Source organism: Galeopterus variegatus, unplaced genomic scaffold (genome assembly GCF_000696425.1).
Source record: "Galeopterus variegatus unplaced genomic scaffold, G_variegatus-3.0.2 Scaffold6246, whole genome shotgun sequence".
Classification (NCBI taxonomy): Eukaryota; Metazoa; Chordata; class Mammalia; order Dermoptera; family Cynocephalidae; genus Galeopterus; species Galeopterus variegatus.
Window position 1 is genome coordinate 29,768 of NW_007732357.1, and position 19,585 is coordinate 49,352.

Genomic DNA, 19,585 nt, shown 5'->3' on the forward strand with positions numbered 1-19,585 from the left:
CCTATATGGGATCCGAACCCGTGGCCTTGGTGTTATCAGCACCGCACTCTCCCGAGTGAGCCACGGGCCGGCCCACTTTTATTTCTTTTTATGAAGACTTCCATAGTTTTTATAGATGCTGGTTGCTCCCTACTCTGTACTCTTAACATATTGTTTAACTTTTATTATGTTGTGCTTTGTTCACAAGGTTTCCTACAGCACCAGACTGCGTTCCTCGTGAGCAGAAATAATGGTAGTTATCACAATAACTATCGTTAATTGCCTATTGTGTACCAGACACTGACCTAATAAGCACTTTACATATGTTATTTAATGCTGAGCACAATTCTGTTTTACAGATGATGTACCTGCAAACTGAGGTTAAGTAAAAGTGATGGAGTAGGGGCCGGCCCGGTGGCGCACTGCTACAGTGCGCCGCTTGGGAGCGTGGTGGCGCTCCCGCTGAGGGTTCGGATCCCACATACAGACCGGCCGCTCACTGGCTGAGCGAGGGGCTGGTGCAACACCGAGGGTTGCGATCCCGTGGCCGGTCCCGGTCCGGTACGGGCGCGACACTGAGGGTTGCGATCCGTTGCCGGTCACGAAAAAAGACAAAAAGGAAAAAAAAAAAAAAAGTGATGGAGTAGGGATTTGAACCCATTTCTGTTTGACCCCCAAACCTAAACTCTTAACTATTGTACTTTATTCACTCGGCACCTAGAAGATAATTATTTGAACATGTGAATGAACCAAGATCTTCCTGTTGGAGGGTCTTTTCACACCACATCTACCTCTAAGTAAATACTCTTCGCTTACCAGATTAATCCACATTTTGACCTCTTATTCTAAATAGGACAAAGGTATTTCAGGAAGTTGTTTATTTTTTTGAAGTACAAGGAAAACTTAGTACTAGTTTTCTGGAATGAAAGAGTACCATGGTCATAGTAAAAGATTTAAGGGAGCCCACTCTTTGATAAACATAGTGTGATGATTGAGGTGAGCAGAAAGTTTGTACTTAAATGCCAAATGTTTTCATTCATAATCTATTTTTTCTTCAAATCTTTCCCCAGATTACCTTGTCACTGCAAACTCCAACCTAGTTATCATGGCAGGTGCATGCCAGAAAAAAGGAGAAACATGCCTTGATTTAATCCAAAGAAATGTATCCATCTTTAAATTAATGATTTCCAGTATGGTCCAGTACAGTCCCCCTGCAAATTGATTATTGTTACCAGTCTAAATCAGCTTTATTTAAACTATTTAGTGAAGAATTTTTTTTGGTGGGGGTGGGGGTGGGGGAGAGTTAGTAACTTTGTAGAAAAAAAAGAATTTAATGAGTATTAAATTCTAAACTACCAGTATAATTCCAGAAATTCTTGTTTTGTTAGTGTAACATGTGTTCTGCAAACTTGTAATCAGTATATGTACCATAATGAAGATTTCTTTAAACTCTAGTATGTATGAAAAGATAATTCGTTTAATCAGATGAGTTCAAGTTTTACATTCTAAAGGCTGTGATATCTGAGGTTTGTTTTCCAGGTTACTGTGTGATAAGTGAAAGTAGCACTATAGTTTTACTACTTGACTCTCCAAAATTGTACTAGACGCCTCAGTGCTGCATGCACAAGGTAGACATATTCAAGATATACTTTGGAGATAAAATCTGCAGGACTGCTGATCACACGTAGTGAGGGAAAGGGAGGAATTTTTCCCTGAGTAACCAGTTGGATGGTAGTTCCACATGCCTGCATTGGAATGCCATCAAGGGGATGGGAGTCACTGAGGAGGTAATGGGGTGCTAGGTTTAGGGGAGAAAAATGAAGATTTCCAGTTGGGACATGTTAAATTTGAAATATCTGAAAAGACATTCAAGAAGAAAAATCACACAGGTTACTGATTATGAGTCTGAACCATCGAAGTTTTAGGGATATTCAAATTATTGTATTCTAAAATCATTTGGAATAGTTTTTCTCTGTGGGTGGGCCAAAATTGGTACATAATTAAGTTTATTTGTTCATTTTAGTTTTAATATTGAGGAACTTCTATTTAAATTTTGTCTCATAATTTTATAACACATTTACATGGCTCTAACATCAAATCTAGAGAACAAGAATTATTCAAAGAAATCTGGCTTCTATCCCTTGTCCTCTCTTCCCTATAGCCTCTCTTTATATAGGTTACCATTTAAATTTTTTATTTTATAGTTTACAGTACTCTATACATTTTTCTCCATCTTCTATTTATTTATTTATTTAAACATTTTTTTTGGCAGCTGGCTGGTACGGGGTTTCAAACCTATGACCTTGGTGTTATCAGCACCACTTTCTAACCAAGAGAACTAACCAGCCAGCCCATCCTCTTTTATTTTTACTTAATATATTATGGAGCTCACTCCATAGTAGTATTTAGAGATGTGCTGATTACTGTAGCTTTCTTTAAGTTTTGAAACTGGTATGTGTTAAGTTCTTCAACTTAACAAAGTTTTTCAAGATTATTTTGGCTCTGCCGGTCCTCTGTATTTCCACATGAATTTAAGAATCAGCTTATGAATTTCTGCAGAAAAGCCAGCAGGGATTTTGATAGGGATTGCATTGAATTTGCAGACCAGTTTTGGTAGTATTTCCATCAAGTCTTCTGACTAATGCACATGGGATGTCTTTCTACTTATTTAGGTCTTCTTTAATTTCTTCCAGCAATATTTTGTAAGTTTTCAGTCACGGGCTTCCTTTCTTAAATTAAGCATTTTATTCTTTTGGATGCTATTGTCAGTGGAATTATTTTCTTAATTTCATTTTTGGACTGTGCATTGCAACTATATGGAGATGTAGTTGACTTTTGTGTGTTGATATTGTGTCTTGTCATTATGCTGAACTCATTAGTTCTAATATTTTAGTAGATCCTTAGGATTTTCTATATACAAGGATCATGTTGTCTATGAATAAAGTTTTATTTTTCCTTTCTAATATAGATGCCTTCTATTTCTCTTTCTTGCCTAATTGCCTTCGCTAGAACCTCCAGTACAATATTTTATAGAGATGGTGAAAATGGGCATCCTTGTTTTGTTCCCAATTTTAGGAGGAAAGCATTTGCTCTTTCACCATTGAATATAATGCTAGCTGTAAGCTTTCATAGATGCTCTTTATCATGTTAAGGAAGTTCCCTTCTATTCCTGCTTTGTTGAGGATATTTTTTTTAAAAATTATGAATAGATGTTGAATTTTTTTTTTCTGTCTATTGAGACAATTGTGTTTTTTGTACTGTATTAGTGTACTATACCAATTAATTTTTGGATGTTAAACTGTGGGATAAACCCCACTTAATCATAATGTATAATCTCCTTAATGATACTGGATTTGGTTTGCTAGCATTTGTTGAGAATGTGCACATCTATATTCTTGAGAGATATTGACCTATAGTTTTTGTTTGTTTGATTTTTATCTTTTTTTTTTTTTCCTTTACAGGATTGAAGTGAAGAAGTCTGTAGTTTTCTTGAGATGTTTTTGTCTGCCTTTGGTGTCAGTGTAATAATAATGTCCTCATAGAATGAAGTGTTCCCTCTTCCATTTTCTAGAAGAGATTGTGAAGTACTTGTATTAATTCTTTAAATGTTTGGTGGAATTCTCCAGTGAAGTCACCTGAGTTCAGGCTTTGACCATTTTAAGTTACTGATTCAATCTCTTTACTTACTGTAGGTCTATTCAGATTTTCTATTTGAGTCAGTTTCAGTAGTTTTGTCTTTGTAGGAATTTATATATTTTATGTAAATTATCTAATTTTTTTTTTTCCTTTTTGTCTTTTTTTTTGTGTCCGGCAACGGATCGCAACCCTCAGTGTCGCGCCCGTACCGGGCCGGGACCGGCAACGGGATTGCAAACCTCGGTGCCGCGCCCGCACCTCGCTCAGCCAGTGAGCGGGAACTGGTCTGTATGTGGGATCCGAACCCTCGGCGGGAGCGCCACCATGCTCCCAAGCGGTGCACTGTAGCAGTGCGCCACCGGGCCGGCCTGTAAATTATCTAATTTGGCATATGGTTGTTCATAGTATTATTTCTTTAAGGCCAATAGAGATGGTCCACTCTTTCATTCCTGATTTTAGTATTTTGAGTCTCCTCTTTCTTTTTTCCTTTGTCAGTCTTACTTGGCCAGTCTAGGTTTTTCAATTTTGTTAATCTCTTCAAAGAACCAATTTTTGATGTAGATTTTCTCTATTGACTTTCTATTTCCACTCTAATCTTTATTTCTTTTCTTGTTTTCTTTGGGTTTAGTGTGCTCTTCTTTTTCTTTTTTCTTAAGATGGAAGGTTATTAATTTCTTGCTTCTAGTGGGCATTTACAGCTATTAATTTCCTTTTACACACTGCATAAGCTGCATCCTATAAATTCTAGTATCTTACATTTTTGTTTGTTTCATTTCAAATATTTTAACATTTATGATTTCTTCTTGACCCATTGATTACTTAGGGGAACATGTTGTTTAGTTTACAAATTTTTGTGAATTTCCGATTTCCTTCTGTTGTTGATTTCTAATTTAATTCTTTTGTGGTCTGAAAATATAATTTGTGTGATATCAGTTCCTTTAAATTTATCGAGACTAACTTTGTGGTCTAGTGTATGGTCTACTCCATGTACATTCTGCTGTTGTTGGGGCTCCTAGAGATGCCACTCGGGTCTAATTGGTGATGCCATTGTTCAGGCCTTCTATGTCCTTGCTGATTATTTGATAATTTTGTTATAGCAGCACTAACAAACTGTGACAGTTGTTACTGTCAAATATATTATATATATCTTACAGACCCAACAATTAAATTTTATATTGTTTTATGCAATTGTGTTTTATTTGCTTTTTTTTTTTTTTTGTAGCTGGCCTGTACGGGGATCAGACCCTTGACCTTTGTGTTATTGGCATCACATTCTAACCAAGTGAGCTAACCAGCCAGCCCTTCCAACTGTGTTTTAAATAAAGGACGGGTGCGTGTGTACATACACACATTATATACATAATATATAAATTATACTATCTTTTATAGTTGCTTCATAATTATTACCAGTGCTCTTTATTTTTTATCAATTTGAATTATTGTCTGGTGCCACCTCCTTTCAGCCTTTAGAATTTCCTTTAGTATTTCTTATAAGACAGTTCTGCTGCTAGCAGTCAGTTCTTTGTTTATTTGGGATTGCCTTTATTTTGTCTTCAGTTTTGAAATATAGATTTGATAGATATAGGATTCTTGGTTGAGTTTACCTTCCAGCACTTTGAATGTCATCCATCTATCTTCTGACCTCCACTGTTTCAGATTAGAAGTCAGCTACTGACTTATTTTGGTTCCTTTATATTTGATAAGTTGTTTTCTCTTGCTGTCTCCAGTATTTTCTCTTTGGCTTTTAAAAGGTTAACTATGATGTGTGTAACTGTGAATTTCTTAATTTATCTCACCTGGAATTCACTGAGCTTCTTGGATGCATGGATGAATGTTTTTCGTATTTGGGAAGTTTCAGCCATTACTTCTATGAATAATTTTCTGCCCCTTTGTCTTTTCTTCTCCTGGTGCTAACACTTGCATATGTTGGTGTGCTTAATGGTGTCCCACAAGTTTCTGAGGCTCTGTTCTTCCTTCTTTTCTTTCCTTTTCCTTCTGTTTTCAATTTCAGTAGTTTGTAGATTATCAAAATTTTTCTATTAGACAGTTCTATCATCTCCAAATAAGGACTTCTGTCTGTTCTTAGGATCTTTTTCTTTCTCGTGTTTCCTTGCATCAGCTAAGAGGATCTCTAGTACAATAGAAACAGTGATGGTGGGTATCCTTGACTTTAATGAAAATGCTTCTGTTTTCTTCATATTGTATGTTGTTTGCTTAGGATTTTGACAGATGCCTTTTTGATGTTAGGAAATTTTTTTGTTCCTAGATTGTGGGGTTTTACTTTTTTAAACCCTGAATGAGTTTGTAATTTCATTAGGTTTTTCTATAATAATTAAAATGATTGTATATATCATTTTCTTTAAATCTCATATGGTGTAATAAATTAACAGATTTTCTGATACTGAACCACGTTTGCATTTCTGGGGTAAAGCCTACTTGGTCATGAAGTATTTTTTCAAAAACTTCCACTCATTATATTTGCTAATATTTTACATAGTACTTGTATATCTATGTAAATAAGTGATGATGGGTTTATTCTTTTTTCAAAGTCTTTGTTCAGTTTTGGTAACAAGGTTTTACTACCATTACCAAAATCTTTTTTCTGTTATCTAAAGCAGGCAGTATGAGATAAGAATTGGTTCCTTGAAGTTTTTTTTTTTTTTTCTTTTTTTTTAAAAAGATGACCGGTAAGGGGATCTCAACCCTTGGCTTGGTGTTGTCAGCACCACGCTCAGCTAGTGAGCAAACCGGCCATCCCTATATAGGATCCGAACCCGTGGCCTTGGTGTTATCAGCACCGCACTCTACCAAGTGAGCCATGGGCCGGCCTGGTTCCTTGAAGTTTTTATAAAACTTGTCTGTAAAACAATTTGAAATGGTGAGCAATAGATTTTTGATAGTTCACTAATACATATGTTTAGTCAAATTTTCCATTTTTTAAGTCATTTAAGGAAATTTTCTAGAAAGTTATCCATCTCATTCATGTTTTTAAGTGTACTGGCATGTGTTTCATATTTTATGACTTTTTAAATCTCTACTTTGTCTATGATTATGTCCCATTTCTCAATATCACTTTTTTGGGACATTACCCATTTCTCCCCTTAGTTTTACTGTAGATTTTTCTAATTTATTAGCCCTCCGCCTCTCTAAAACTTAGCTATTTTTTTGATGCTGTTTTTTTTTTTTAAATCTTACTACTATCTGCTCTTTACTTCCTTTTACTTTATGATTGACTCTTGTTATTGCTGTATAATCTTCCTTGTTTTTAAAATGCATTAAAGAATATAAATTTACCACTAAGTGTACCACTTTATTTTCTAGCTTTGTTCTGTGGTTCTTTGTCATTCAGTTCTATTTTATAATTCATAGTTTCATTTCCTCTTTAACTCAGAGTCTTTTAAGAGTAAATTTTTAGCTTTGAAACATTTAAAAATTTGTCTTATTGTGGTTGATTATAATTTAACTGAATTGAGATCAGAGAAATGTGGACTGTTTGACATTAGTTTTTAAAAATCTGTTAAGGTTTATTTTGTGACCTGTTAAGAGACAGTGTAAATGTCCCTTATATATTTGGGAAAAAAACAGATCTTTCCCAAAACATCAGATTTACCAGTTTTAATTTAGATAAACCTAAAAATGTATCATTTTAGATGAAAACTTTTTCTGACTTGAACTTTTTCTTTTCAGTGGATATCTTAACTTATGTAGCCTGGGATTTGAGTGCATTTCCCATAAACCACGTTATTGGAAGTGGCTGTAATCCAGACATTTCCTGTTTCCATCACTTTATAGGGCAAAAGGTTGGTGTGCGCTCTGAAAGCTGTCATGGGTTGGTCTTTGGAGACCATGGAGACTCAAGTGGTAAGCCTAAAGCACCACTGAGCCCTGCATGCCATATGAAATATATTTTGACTGTATTGATCATATAGAGATTTAATCATAAAGTACAATAGTTCCTAGGTGGGGAGAAAAGACTTTTATTCCACTTGGGCCCTTTTGCGAGTTTTAATTTTTAGCACATTTATTTTTATAATCAAATAATCCACCAAAGACTGGCCGGTTAGCTCAGTTAGAGCGCAGTATTGTAATACCAGGGTCAAGGGTTCAGATCCCTGTAGTGGCCAAGCCACAAAAAACAAATAAAAAACCAAATAATCCACCAGAAATACTCACAAATTTGTGAGATTGTTTCTATAATCTATGGATGGCTATGATTATAATGCTTTCTTAATACAGAACTAAGTAACATGATGTAGTTTGTACTTAACTTGGGACACTCTAGTTCACAAGGTCAGTGTTGTAATTCAAGCAACATGAATTCTTCACATTAAGGTATAGGCATAACTGGAGAAAATTAAGGGGAAGAATTGGGGTGCTGTGGTGATAGCTATCCTTTTTTTCCTTAGTTTCTTCTGGCTAAAAATCTTTAAAATCATCTAACATGGAAAAGGACTATGGAAAAGGACTTAAAGGAAGAAAAGTTAAAGCTTATATATAGCTGAAAATTTAGACCTGCCCATTTCTTGTTTGGAGAATCTCTGCCAGGTTATAGAATTGCGGATCCCAATCCATGGAGATTTTGATTTAGATCAGGAGCGGGGCTCAGACAGTCTGAATTTTTTGATAGTTCTTTTGAAAATTCCTAGTTGAAAACTATTTTGGGCAATTATAAGAGTTTTGCTAAGGTTAAAAAAACCCTCCTTGCTATATAACATCGTATAATAAATCAATTTTTTCTTTTCTTTTGTTTTGAAAAGATGACTGATAGGGGGCTCTTAACCCTTGACTTGGTATTATCAGCACCACGCTCTCCCAAGTGAGCCACGGGCCGGCCCTTGGTTATCTCTTTAGTTCCTGTATGGAGTGGAGTTATTTAACATTGCTGATGTCCCTCGGAAGGACCTGAACTCAGATAAAGGAACTGATAAAGATCCTGAGCAGTGGGAAAATGTCCATAAAAAAGTGATTTCTAGGTAATATGTTAGTTTCACATTTTCAGTACCTTGGAAGTTAGCTGTGAGCCTGACTTCTGCTAGAGGAATGAAATTAATCCCTTAACTATATGTTGTTATATTTCCCATGCTTTTTATTAGCACTTCTACTTTTATTTTCGTGTGATCATATCCACCAGATTATAAATTCTTAAGCAGGCAGGGACTGATTCTGTTTTGCTTATTGCTAACTAATCCAGTGTCTAGCACATAGTAGGGACTCATTTGTTGATTGTCAATATATTTTTTTAAACACTTGCTATATGTCTTTACATTTTGTGGTGGAATTGATTTAATATTAATTTCTGGATCTCTGTACTTCATAACTCTAATGTTTATCTTAAATAGCCACTGTAAGAAATTTCTAGGAGAAATTATTGATAGAAACAGTTTTATGCCATTGTCAGATAGGTTGCCATAAAATGGATGTTCAATGACAAGTATTTCTTCCAAACTAACTTCTTACATTCATGATTTCTTTTTACTATCAGAGGCCATGAGATGATTAAAAAAGAAAGGTTATACTTCTTAGGGTGTTAGCCTATCTGTAGGTGATTTAATAAAATGTATTTTGAAGAATCTTAGAAAAGTGCATCCAGTCTCCACCCTAAGTAAGGTGGGATGTTCATGTTTGAAAAATCATTATTTAACATAAAACAGGGGTAAAGAACAATTTTGAGGGACTCAATTTTTGAGGCTGATAGCACCTCTCTTCCTATAGTCTGTTTTTTGCTGCTGCTGCTGAAGAGGGTGGAGAGTACAGGTGATGAGACCTATCTTTTTAGACTTTTGTCTTGGCCTAGTGTGACATTTCTTATTACATTTATTAAATAAAAGTAAGTCTTCTTGTATCTTTATTATTTAACTCAGTAAGCTAACTCTACAAATGTCTAGTAATATTGGAAACCATTATGGGTAGATCTTGCTGTATATAGAGTTGTTATCTAACAGTTCTAATTATGTCTAATGAAGAAAGCTAGGGAAGAGCAGTAGTCACAAATGAACTAGTAGTCTCCTGGGGAGAGGGGAGTTGGGGCACGGGTAAGATCCCTCTGCTAGACTGAAAGAGAGAGGTTAAAATAAAATCATTGGGAATAGAGTCATAGGAATTTTAAAGTTCTTCCCTGATAGGAAGTGGTTTGGCGGCAGGGAGATAGGAAAAGGAGGGTGGGCCCCAGCAAACATGGCAAGAGGCTGGGGCCTATGTGGACAGATGGCTGATGAAACTGAACGACAAATATGTCTAATCATGTTTTAAATTGTCTGCCTTTGTGCTCTACTTTTCTGCCATAATCCATAGTACAAATCTGTTACTCATTCACCCAATAACTATTGTTTCTCATATTGCAGACTTTGGTAGAGAATAAGACAGAAAAAATAATTTTTAAGTCTCTACTTTCAGGGCCTCTATGGAGTAAATGAAGAAATATTCCTTAGTGTTCCTTGTATCCTGCAAGAAAATGGTATCACAGACTTTAGAAAGGTAAAGCTGACCCCTGAAGATGAGGCGTGTTTGCAAAAAAGTGCAGAAACACTTTGGGAAATTCAGAAGGAGCTCAAGCTTCAGAGTTGTTTAAAAGTACCATTCTGAAGTTATTGAAGAGACAGTAGTTATGCTGTATGTCAAACCTTTGAATAAACATGAATTCCTAAAAGTTGGAAAAAGGAAAGGGGGAAGAGTGCTTACCCTCCTTAGCATTTAGCCCTTCAGCTCTTTTATTTATCCAGATGATGGATGTTACTTTTTTTATCATTCCTGAGTGCATCAAAGACGATGTTTTTGGTACTCTTGATGTACCAGTACTTGCCTTGTGTATGTGCATGTATATGTACATATATGTAGTTGCCATTTGATCCAAAAGAATGTATGATATATATATTGGGTTACAGAAATTCTGATTCTTTTCATTAGGTGCATGGTAATTCTTTTGTTCTGGATGGCTTATACTTTTATGTTCATTTACATGCTGTTAAAAGTTGTAACTTCCTCTACAATGCAAAAAATGTATGTACACACAAAAATAATCTATTAGTTCCAGCTCTAACACTAAATAAAATCATGTTTTGACCTTGCTAGTTTTTATTCTGATAATTTTTATGAGTGGATTTTAATTTTTTAATAAAAGATCTAAACCATATAAACCCCTTGATGATGAGTAAGTCTAAGTTGGTCATTCCTCTCTTGGGAGAAATATACAGTGGGCTGCCTGAGTCCCTGAATATCTTTTAAAAGAACCATGTCAAATCAGACTGTTCTTTTTTTTGTAATCTCATGAGCCTTCTAGCACTCTCATTTTTATAGAGAACATTTTGTTCTACTGGAAGAGTTCTGCAGGACATACAGCAGCTATGTAGCTAATTAGGAGGGAACAAACTTGGCTACTGAATCACTTGGCCATGAAGACTGAACTTCAAATGACAATAAAAGTAGGGAGACAATATACACTGTACCTTCCCCTTTAATAGTACCCAGACCATCTTGCCTAGTTAACATAAGTTCTCAGGTGTATATGTTGGCATCTGCCACTCTGCTCTTTTTTTCTTTCTTTTTTTTTTTTTTTTTTTTTTTTTTCCGTGTCCGGCAACGGATCGCAACCCTCAGTGTCGCCCCCGTACCGGACCGGGGACCGGCAACGGGATTGCAACCCTCGGTGTTGCTCCTGCGCCTCGCTCAGCCAGTGAGCGGGAACCGGTCTGTATGTGGGATCCGAACCCTCGGGCGGGAGCGCCGCCGCGCTTCCCAAGCGGCGCACTATCCAGTGCGCCACCAGGCCAGCCCTCTGCTCTTTTTTTCTTGATGAAAACAGTTATGGTTCAGTCAGGCCTAGAAAGGTAACAAATCTAGGAGGGATGGTAGGAGTGCACCACCTTGGGCCTTTCACAGAAAAAAAGTCGCTCAAATCCCTCCATTTGAAATAGTTCAAAATTTCGATTTCGGGGCCGGCCCGTGGCTCACTCGGGAGAGTGCGGTGCTGATAACACCAAGGCTGCGGGTTCGGATCCCATATAGGGATGGCCGGTTCGCTCACTGGGTGAGTGTGGTGCTGACAACACCAAGTCAAGGGTTAAGATCCCCTTACCGGTTATCCTTTAAAAAAAAAAAAAAAAAAGAAACAAAATTTCGATTTCTATCCCATATGGGTATATCCCATATTAAATAGAATTCACTTTATATGCTATAGAAAAAATACTAAATTTAAACTTAAAATGTATATTATGCCTTGTTTGCTAAATGAAAAGCTGGGCTGATTAAGATTTCATGGATCCTTCCTAAAGAAATCCAATGAAGAAGAGAAAAATTATGCAACAAGTTTTTATTTAGCATAGTCAGTCCCAACATCTAGCACAAAAAATTTACAGAGGATAGAAAGTGCATTAATAAAAGCCAGTCTTTACCAAAAGAAAACAGAAAATATATTATTGATTCAAAATATTTTACACTTGAATGATAAACTGCAATAACTTATTCTGGGCACCTACTGATAAGAGAAAGGAAGAGAAGAAAAGAATGCTTGGAAGAGTTCAATCTCCAGCTGATATCACAGAAGTCAGTAGAGGTCACTGAGACCAGCAGTCTTTCTTGCTTTTTGCATTAGCGCCCTCAGCTGGAACTGTTTACGGGACAGAAGACGTACATGCTAGGAGGGGGAAAAATTTCATCAGTTAGAATGGCTTTGATCCATGCCCAGGCATGATGTATCAGACAGTTTGTAATCCAGATGGGATCTAAGAGCCCTACACCCACTACTTCTATCAACTTTCTTTTGGAATGAATACCTCATTACATGTGACTTTTTTAACTCTACCACACTGACAATGGCAGATTGTGTTAAAGCAAGCAGTCTTCTGAGACCCTATAAAGGTATACTCACAGAGAAAGCACCACAGTGCAGGATCTAACTCAGGAGTTTGAGCTATATCTTGAGACAATTAACAATCCGGGGAAACTTGTACTGTGATCCTAGCAAAAGTTACCAAAAAACTTTGATCAAGGACAGGGATGAACAGCACAGGGCCAGCTCTTGTTCCTACTCCAGTGCCTGAGGAAACAGCATACCTTTCTTACCTTTCCATTTGCATCTTTCCGTAAGCTATGCCACCCAAGCATAAGACAGTATATAGAAAAGGGGTTCTTTCTTGGGTCTCTGGTTTATACCCAACCATTCATGTGCTTGCACGAGGTCTGAGGCACATTGGCCACTCACCCATAGTGAGACAGACAAGACAGGCAAGATGAACAAGTGACCTGACCAGCCTCGCATGTACACTGAGGCACTAACAGCAGGTGGATCAAATATCAAAAGGGTGGCTGTTATTATTCCTAAAACCCTGTTCTCCAGACAGCAGTAGCCAAACTTGGCTTACTGATTTTCATGTCTGTACAATAACATTAAGCTGGAGACAACCTTCACTCAAAAGGGATCTAAAAGGTAGCCTAATACCTTAGAGGGCTCTCTGATCTGGGAAAACTGGTCTAAAATAGGCAACTAAAAAAAAGCAACGCCAAGAAAATTAGTAGGTAAAAAATGGGGGTGGGGCAGGTCAGTGATCTCAGTTTAGGTGGTATGACCTGAAAAAAGCAATGGAAATCTGACTGTGCCTCCTGATTCATCCAGGCACAGTAGTAAGATAGAAGAGTTACATTCATCTTGATGCTGTCTGGTGGGTGGGGAACTGCAGCCACTAGCCCACTTTTCTTTCCCTACTCAGATCAATCCTCAGCACTCTATATCTCACTTGCTTTCTTTTGGGGAGATAAGGAATCTTAACCCACCCACCCTACAGAGAACCCTTCTCTTCGTTTGTGGTTTCCAAGGTCAGTGCCTCTACAACACAAGTTCCAAAATCCTGGAAAGCAGGTGAGGAATACACACATACCTTCAGGAAGACATCCAGGTCTATTACTCCCCGCCTCAAGGCTTCTCCCAGGTAAAAGATAGTGTCTTCAATAGCGTTTTCCTCAGCATACAGATTTAGGATCTGTTTGTATAGTGGGGCCGTGGGAATGATAACTTCATCAATATCATTATTTTCAGACTGATTTTCCATTTTCTCCAGAGCAGAACTGAGTTCTTCATCCTTCTTTTTCAAAAGTTCTATGTTTTTATCAACCTCAGCCTAAAAACAGAATAGTCCAAGCATGATGAGTTTATACTAATTGTATATAATTATCTGCTTTTCAGACATCTACAACAACTTCACAGGAACAGATTGGCTAATAAAAAATGTTTAAAACACACTGGTCAAAGGTAGAGGAGGTGTGCTCTAATACGCTAAGTGAAAACAGCCTAATAGTGGAAATATTCTGAGCTGAGCATTTTTAGTGACAAGTGATATTCCAAACTAAGCCATCAGACAAGATACTTTCCAGTAGGAGGTTCTCTTACATAGAAAAATCATAAAAAAGGTTTTTCTTCCAAATGAATGGGCATCTGCCACAGAAGAATAAGTTTCTTCAGTCTATGTAGAGAGAGGATTCAACACATCCAAACACTTGCATTCTAGTGGTTGTAGGCTCTGAACTATGTTGGTGTCCCTTTCCTGAACTTCTGAAAATAGCTACTACAAAGCTCACTTTACACACTAGAGCCATTTTGTAAGGCTAATGTATACCTACAAATCATTTTCCCCCAAAGTCCTCAAACTTTCAGTAACGCTACATTCTTTTTATCAAAAATACATATTTATTGGAATAAATTCTCCCTCACGGGGATGAAAAGTGGAGAATGAAGCTGGTGCTCAAATCATGCTAGTGCCACTACTTCATCATCATTAAACAAAGTCAACTTACCTACTGACTGTCCAAGGCACAGCAATTTGCTATAAATATGAGAAAGCTTACAGAGCTAAGGTTACATTCATTATGTTTATATGTAGCTCTTAAGCCAACCAAGTAAGTTGGAAGGGCTTAAGATACTTTAAAAATGGCTCAAACATTTGGAAACAAAATAGAACTGTCCCTTAGGTCTGCAATGCAGATCTTTATTGTGGCTTAGAACTCTCTAAAATTCTTATTTCCTGACAACTGTGTGGCAACATCAGTATTTAAACAACAGTCCTCGTTTGCTCAAGACATCATCTCCTAGAGTGAAGGTACAAGCAAAATGCTCTAAATATCATTCACCCCTCAGTCAAAGACCAAATACCAAATACAGGCTACATTTTAAACAAAGCTATAGAGACATGTATTCTACTGTCTAAAGACACCTATAATTTCCTGAACTCTTACTATACCCACGACATCCCAGGTTCATACAGAACACTTTTGCCATGGCTACAATTTAACCCCAAAATTGCAAATGTTCAATGAGTTACTTACTACTTCTTGATCTAAACGGGTAACCATCTCTTCCAGTTTTTGGTGACCTTTTTTCAGGTCTTCCTCTGTTCGCTTCAAGGCATTGAGCTCTGCCTGGGCACGATCCATTTCCTCCTTCATCCGCCATCTCAGTTTGTCACTGACTGCTGAGATGAGAGAGGCTCGGATGGTGTCCTCACTGATTGTGCCATCCCTACTGGGACCTACAGGAGAAAAGGCCAAAAACACTTACTTAGTTCTCAAGGTCTTTCTATTCCTCTCACAGGAACCTTTAGAAAACAGGAAAAATATAAGCTGACACTTTGAAAACAAGAGGAAAGAAAAAAAACCCCATATATTAATATTACAGTTTCATCAGAAACAGCATAAAAATCTGAGTTGATTCAGAAATACTTTCCCTGTAAGAGATTACTACTAATCCCTATTTACCTGCTTTCCCTATTTACTTCCCAAACAATTAGCTATTTTCTCAACAAGGCAGAGGCTATGTCCCTATGGATTGCAAATATTCCTAAATCTCCAACAAATGGGACAATAAATTGATACCAAGGAAAAACATTTGATTTAGGTCAAGTCCATTATCAGGCTTCATTGCTAAGGTGAAGGAGACAGGAGCCCATTAAAGGCCAATGGGAGGACCGAGAATGGGCAGAATTTCCCTAAACTAATGTATAATTAAGGCTTCTCTTCTGCAAGACTTTTACTCCTTACTCCTTACCAAAAGAACAGGACAAACGGATGAGCAAGAGAATGACATCCAAAAAATTCAACAGCTCATAAGCTTCTGTTTATTCTAACACTCTTTACTATTCTCTTTCAAATGTCCTTTCCTAATCAGCATCATATATAATTTCCTTGCACATTTCAGATCAAGTAAACTCATCCTTCAGACATTTTCTTCAAAAAGTTCCTTCCTTTAATGTAAGTATGGGTAATCTTCATTGACTATCAATGTTCTTTAGTTATGGTCCTAAATCAGCAACTGTATAAATGGCATTTTGACTTTCAGTTATGTTTGATTGTAGAACACCATGGGGGGACATAAGAAATATATTTAAACTTAAATGCCTACAATGAATAAAAAATAATTACAGACTAACAGAAAGTATCACTTCCACCTTCAGCTGAAAATGTTCATCACCTTGCCATTGAGTTCCACTCAAAAAAACAAACGCCTTTAGTCTGTTTGCAAAAATGTACCCAAACTCTCATCACTCGTGTTTCTGTCCATTCCAGGCCCCTCCCTCATGCCAGCGGACAATGTCTCTACAAGGAAATTGCACAGTCCAAAATACACTGCAATCAGCTCCACTTATGCTTGTTAGTGTCCTATTTGATTACAACTCTTGCCATTCCAGAATATGGTCTGGTCATTCCTTTTTAGTTTTTGATTAGTCAAGCTGTCTTCTCACAGAAAAAGCTGTTCCTTACCCAGGTGGCCCTGGGAGACTCTGGAGCTCTCAGGTATCACAGGTTATAAAAGGAGGAGTAAGTATAGAGTTCTGCTTTCTCTTTTCTTTTCTCTTTCTCTCATTTCCACCACAGAAGAATGACTTGGATTTTCTTCTCCGTGCAGGTGAAAATGAGTGCCCAGTATTTCCCATGGCCAGGTTTTCCTGAGGAGTGTCCTAGGGACCCTACTGGTACACAGTGAAAGAAAGACTCCCAACATCAGACTGACTCCCAGTGTTCACCACTTCTCCCTACAAGGGTCTCCCTCTTTCCAACTAGAAACCTCATGCTGAGGAGGCCGAAACAGTATCCATCCTGCAGGTTCACAGACAATTAATACTTCTGGTTGATTATTAACATACAAATCCATACAGCATACACTTTTCAGAATTCACTTCTGACTTTACAAAAGTATTTCAGTTTATTATTTCGTGTTTCTGAGAAACTAAAGTATTAAATCTTTCAGACAACCTGTGCTTTGGAATTCAGAGCTGTAAAGCTAGAGGGTACATTTCCCCTATGAAAATTGAGGTCTTTTTTTTTTTCCCCACACCCCTGGCCTCTCAATACCTAACTTTTCCAAAGTGTTCTCATCTACTTACCAGCCACTGCCATTACCTCAAAGCTCATTTCCCCCAGTTTTTCTTATTGTTTTCCTCTCTGACACTACAGTCTCCTCTACCACCCCCTTACTCACTTCCTCCCCTACACCAGGAAGACACCAGGATGATTCTGGCAACCTTCCCAAATTGACCCATTCATATCTCCACTCAATCCTTCTGGCAGCTCTGACCTCTCCATCACTACTGCTAACAGCATCTTCCACATCCCCAACTCTGCCCATCTGTTATATCCCTGGAGACAGGCTGCCAAAGGTGGCCTCACTCATATTCTGTCAGATGACCAGGACTTCTAACTTTAAAGGTTTCACTTGCCATAACCTAACCCAAATCATCAATCCCCTTGATTTCTTCTTAACACCCCAAATCCTCCTTTACCATCTTCCCACAAAGGCAAAAATCTTCGGAACATCTTCAAAGAAGATTGAAACCATCATTGCGAATCCTCCACTCTTCTTCCTCTTTCCTTTGGAACAAGAATCCTAACCCCTTTAATTATGTGTCTGACTCCTCACTGTTCAAAAAACAACTTTCTGAGCAAGACAACTTGCTTTCCTCCAGATTTTTTTGTAGGACCAGATGCTTTAAAGCTTGCATCTATCCCTTTTCCTAATTCTAATTAGCCTAAGCAGAGTGACTGCTTTTTCTACTCTGCTTTTGTTCTTGTTCTCTAGTTAAGCTCCACTCCTGGCTAAGGAAAGGCCTGTTTATTCACCTATCTTACCAGACCCAAACTTTGGGTAATCTCTGAAGCCCTGTTCTCTCTGGATCTAACCCCCTCTGAGTTCGAGTCCAGTCTTATCCAACATCACTCTAATGTATGCTCATTCTCAATGTGCATCATATTGTGCACCACCACTCCCTGGGTGAAAATTGGTACTTCAGTAATAGGAGGAAAAAATCTTGCTCTTTTTATGTATAAAGCAGAAATATACATACAGTATATAAACAGACATACAATATCTGTGGTATTAACATTTTGTAAGGGGAGATCAGTAGGAAAAAAAAAGTCTAAAAGGCTCCTAAGGGGGGTGATAATGAAAAAAAAGGTTAAGAAACATGGCTGAAATCCATCTGTGATCTTGTTATTCAACCAGATGTTGTTACTGTAAACTTCTACTTGCTGGTCTAAAAGGCTCCTAAGGGGGGTGATAATGAAAAAAAAGGTTAAGAAACATGGATGAAATCCATCTGTGATCTTGTTATTCAACCAGATGTTGTTACTGTAAACTTCTACTTGCTGGCCTTGTCACCACCATCCCAATCTCATTCTTAAACTTATGGTTTATATTTGCTACACTTAAATTATGCTAATCACAACCTCTGAAAGGGAAACTTCTTGGTGGCCTTGCAAATGACCTGGGTGCTCCACCTACCTGTTTGATGATACTGTTTTTTTCCACAACCAGCTTTACCTCCTCCATCAATAAACTCTATCTAAGCCATTCTAAACTAACAAAAACAGCTTAATGCTCTTATTATTATTATTATTTTTGTCCTTTTTGAGACCGGCCGCGAAGCGCTCAGCCAGTGAGCACTGTGAGCGCACTGGTCATCCCTATATAGGATCCGAACCCACGGTGGCAGCGCTGCTGCGCTCCCAGCGCCGCACACTCCCGAGTGCGCCACGGGCTCGGCCTTTAATGCTCTTGAATACTAGATTCCATCTCTTCTCTATCATTAAATTATGGTAAATACTAATCTCCACAAATGATCTTTCTTCCATTAGCCATAATTAATTTCCCAAACACTAGCACAACAACTACAGTCTGCTTTCTTAACAGTTCTTGGGGCTGGCCAGTTAGTTCATGGGAGAGTGTGGTGTTGATAACACCAATGTCAAGGGTTTGGATCCTCTTACCAGCCAGCTGCCAAAAAAAAAAAAAAAAGCCACCTTAATGGTTCTTACTATATTTACCAGTTTAAAAACATATTTTTTGAAGGGAGGGATTACATAATACTTATTATGCAGCCTACATAATAAATACTAAACATACAAAATTCAATAAAATTTTGAGATTTTTTTGAAACAACTTAATATACAAGGTGGAATAAAAATTAAATCTTTTCTGTAACAACTCACCACTTTATACAAACCAAAGATAAAATTCCAACCTATTGTCTATTGCAAAAACAATCTCAAAAAATAGTAACGCATTGCTCAACAATGGGGATATGTTCTAAGAAATGCATCGTTAGGCAATTTTGTCTTTGTGCAAACATCATAGAGCTTACTTACATAAACCTAGATGGTAGAGCCTACTATACACCTAGGCTATATGGTATAGCTGTTGCTCCTAGGTTACAAACTTGTATAGCACGTAGGTAACTGTAACACAATGGTATTTGTGTATGTAAATATATCTAAACATAGAAAAGGCACAGTAAAAATATGGCAGGGTAGATTTGTTTACACGAGCATCACTACAAACACATGAGTAATGCATTGCCCTATGACATTACAATGTCGCTAGGTGATAGGAATCTTTCAGCTCCATTATAATCTTATGAGACCACCATTGTATATGTGCTTTTTTTTTTTTTTTTTTTTTTTTTTTTTTTTTTTTTTTTTTCCTTTTCGGCACAGC

General features: G+C 37.4%; 1 protein-coding gene and 1 pseudogene across 2 annotated transcripts in view; one reads left to right on the top strand and one right to left on the bottom strand.

Annotated features, from left to right (window-relative positions):
* LOC103606048 overlaps nt 1-10,657 on the top strand; it is a 17,968-nt pseudogene extending 7,311 nt beyond the window's left edge.
* A 1,246-nt stretch (nt 10,658-11,903) lies between these two features.
* Nucleotides 11,904-19,585, bottom strand: part of TSG101 (tumor susceptibility 101) — a 52,217-nt gene continuing 44,535 nt past the window's right edge. For both annotated transcript variants that reach the window (XM_008590644.1, XM_008590645.1), the window contains 3 exons: nt 14,926-15,128; nt 13,485-13,724; nt 11,904-12,244 (listed from right to left, as the gene is read on the bottom strand). In XM_008590644.1, the coding sequence (XP_008588866.1) occupies nt 12,155-12,244; nt 13,485-13,724; nt 14,926-15,128 (533 nt within the window). In that variant the 3' untranslated portion in view covers nt 11,904-12,154. The remainder of the gene's footprint in view (nt 12,245-13,484; nt 13,725-14,925; nt 15,129-19,585) is intronic.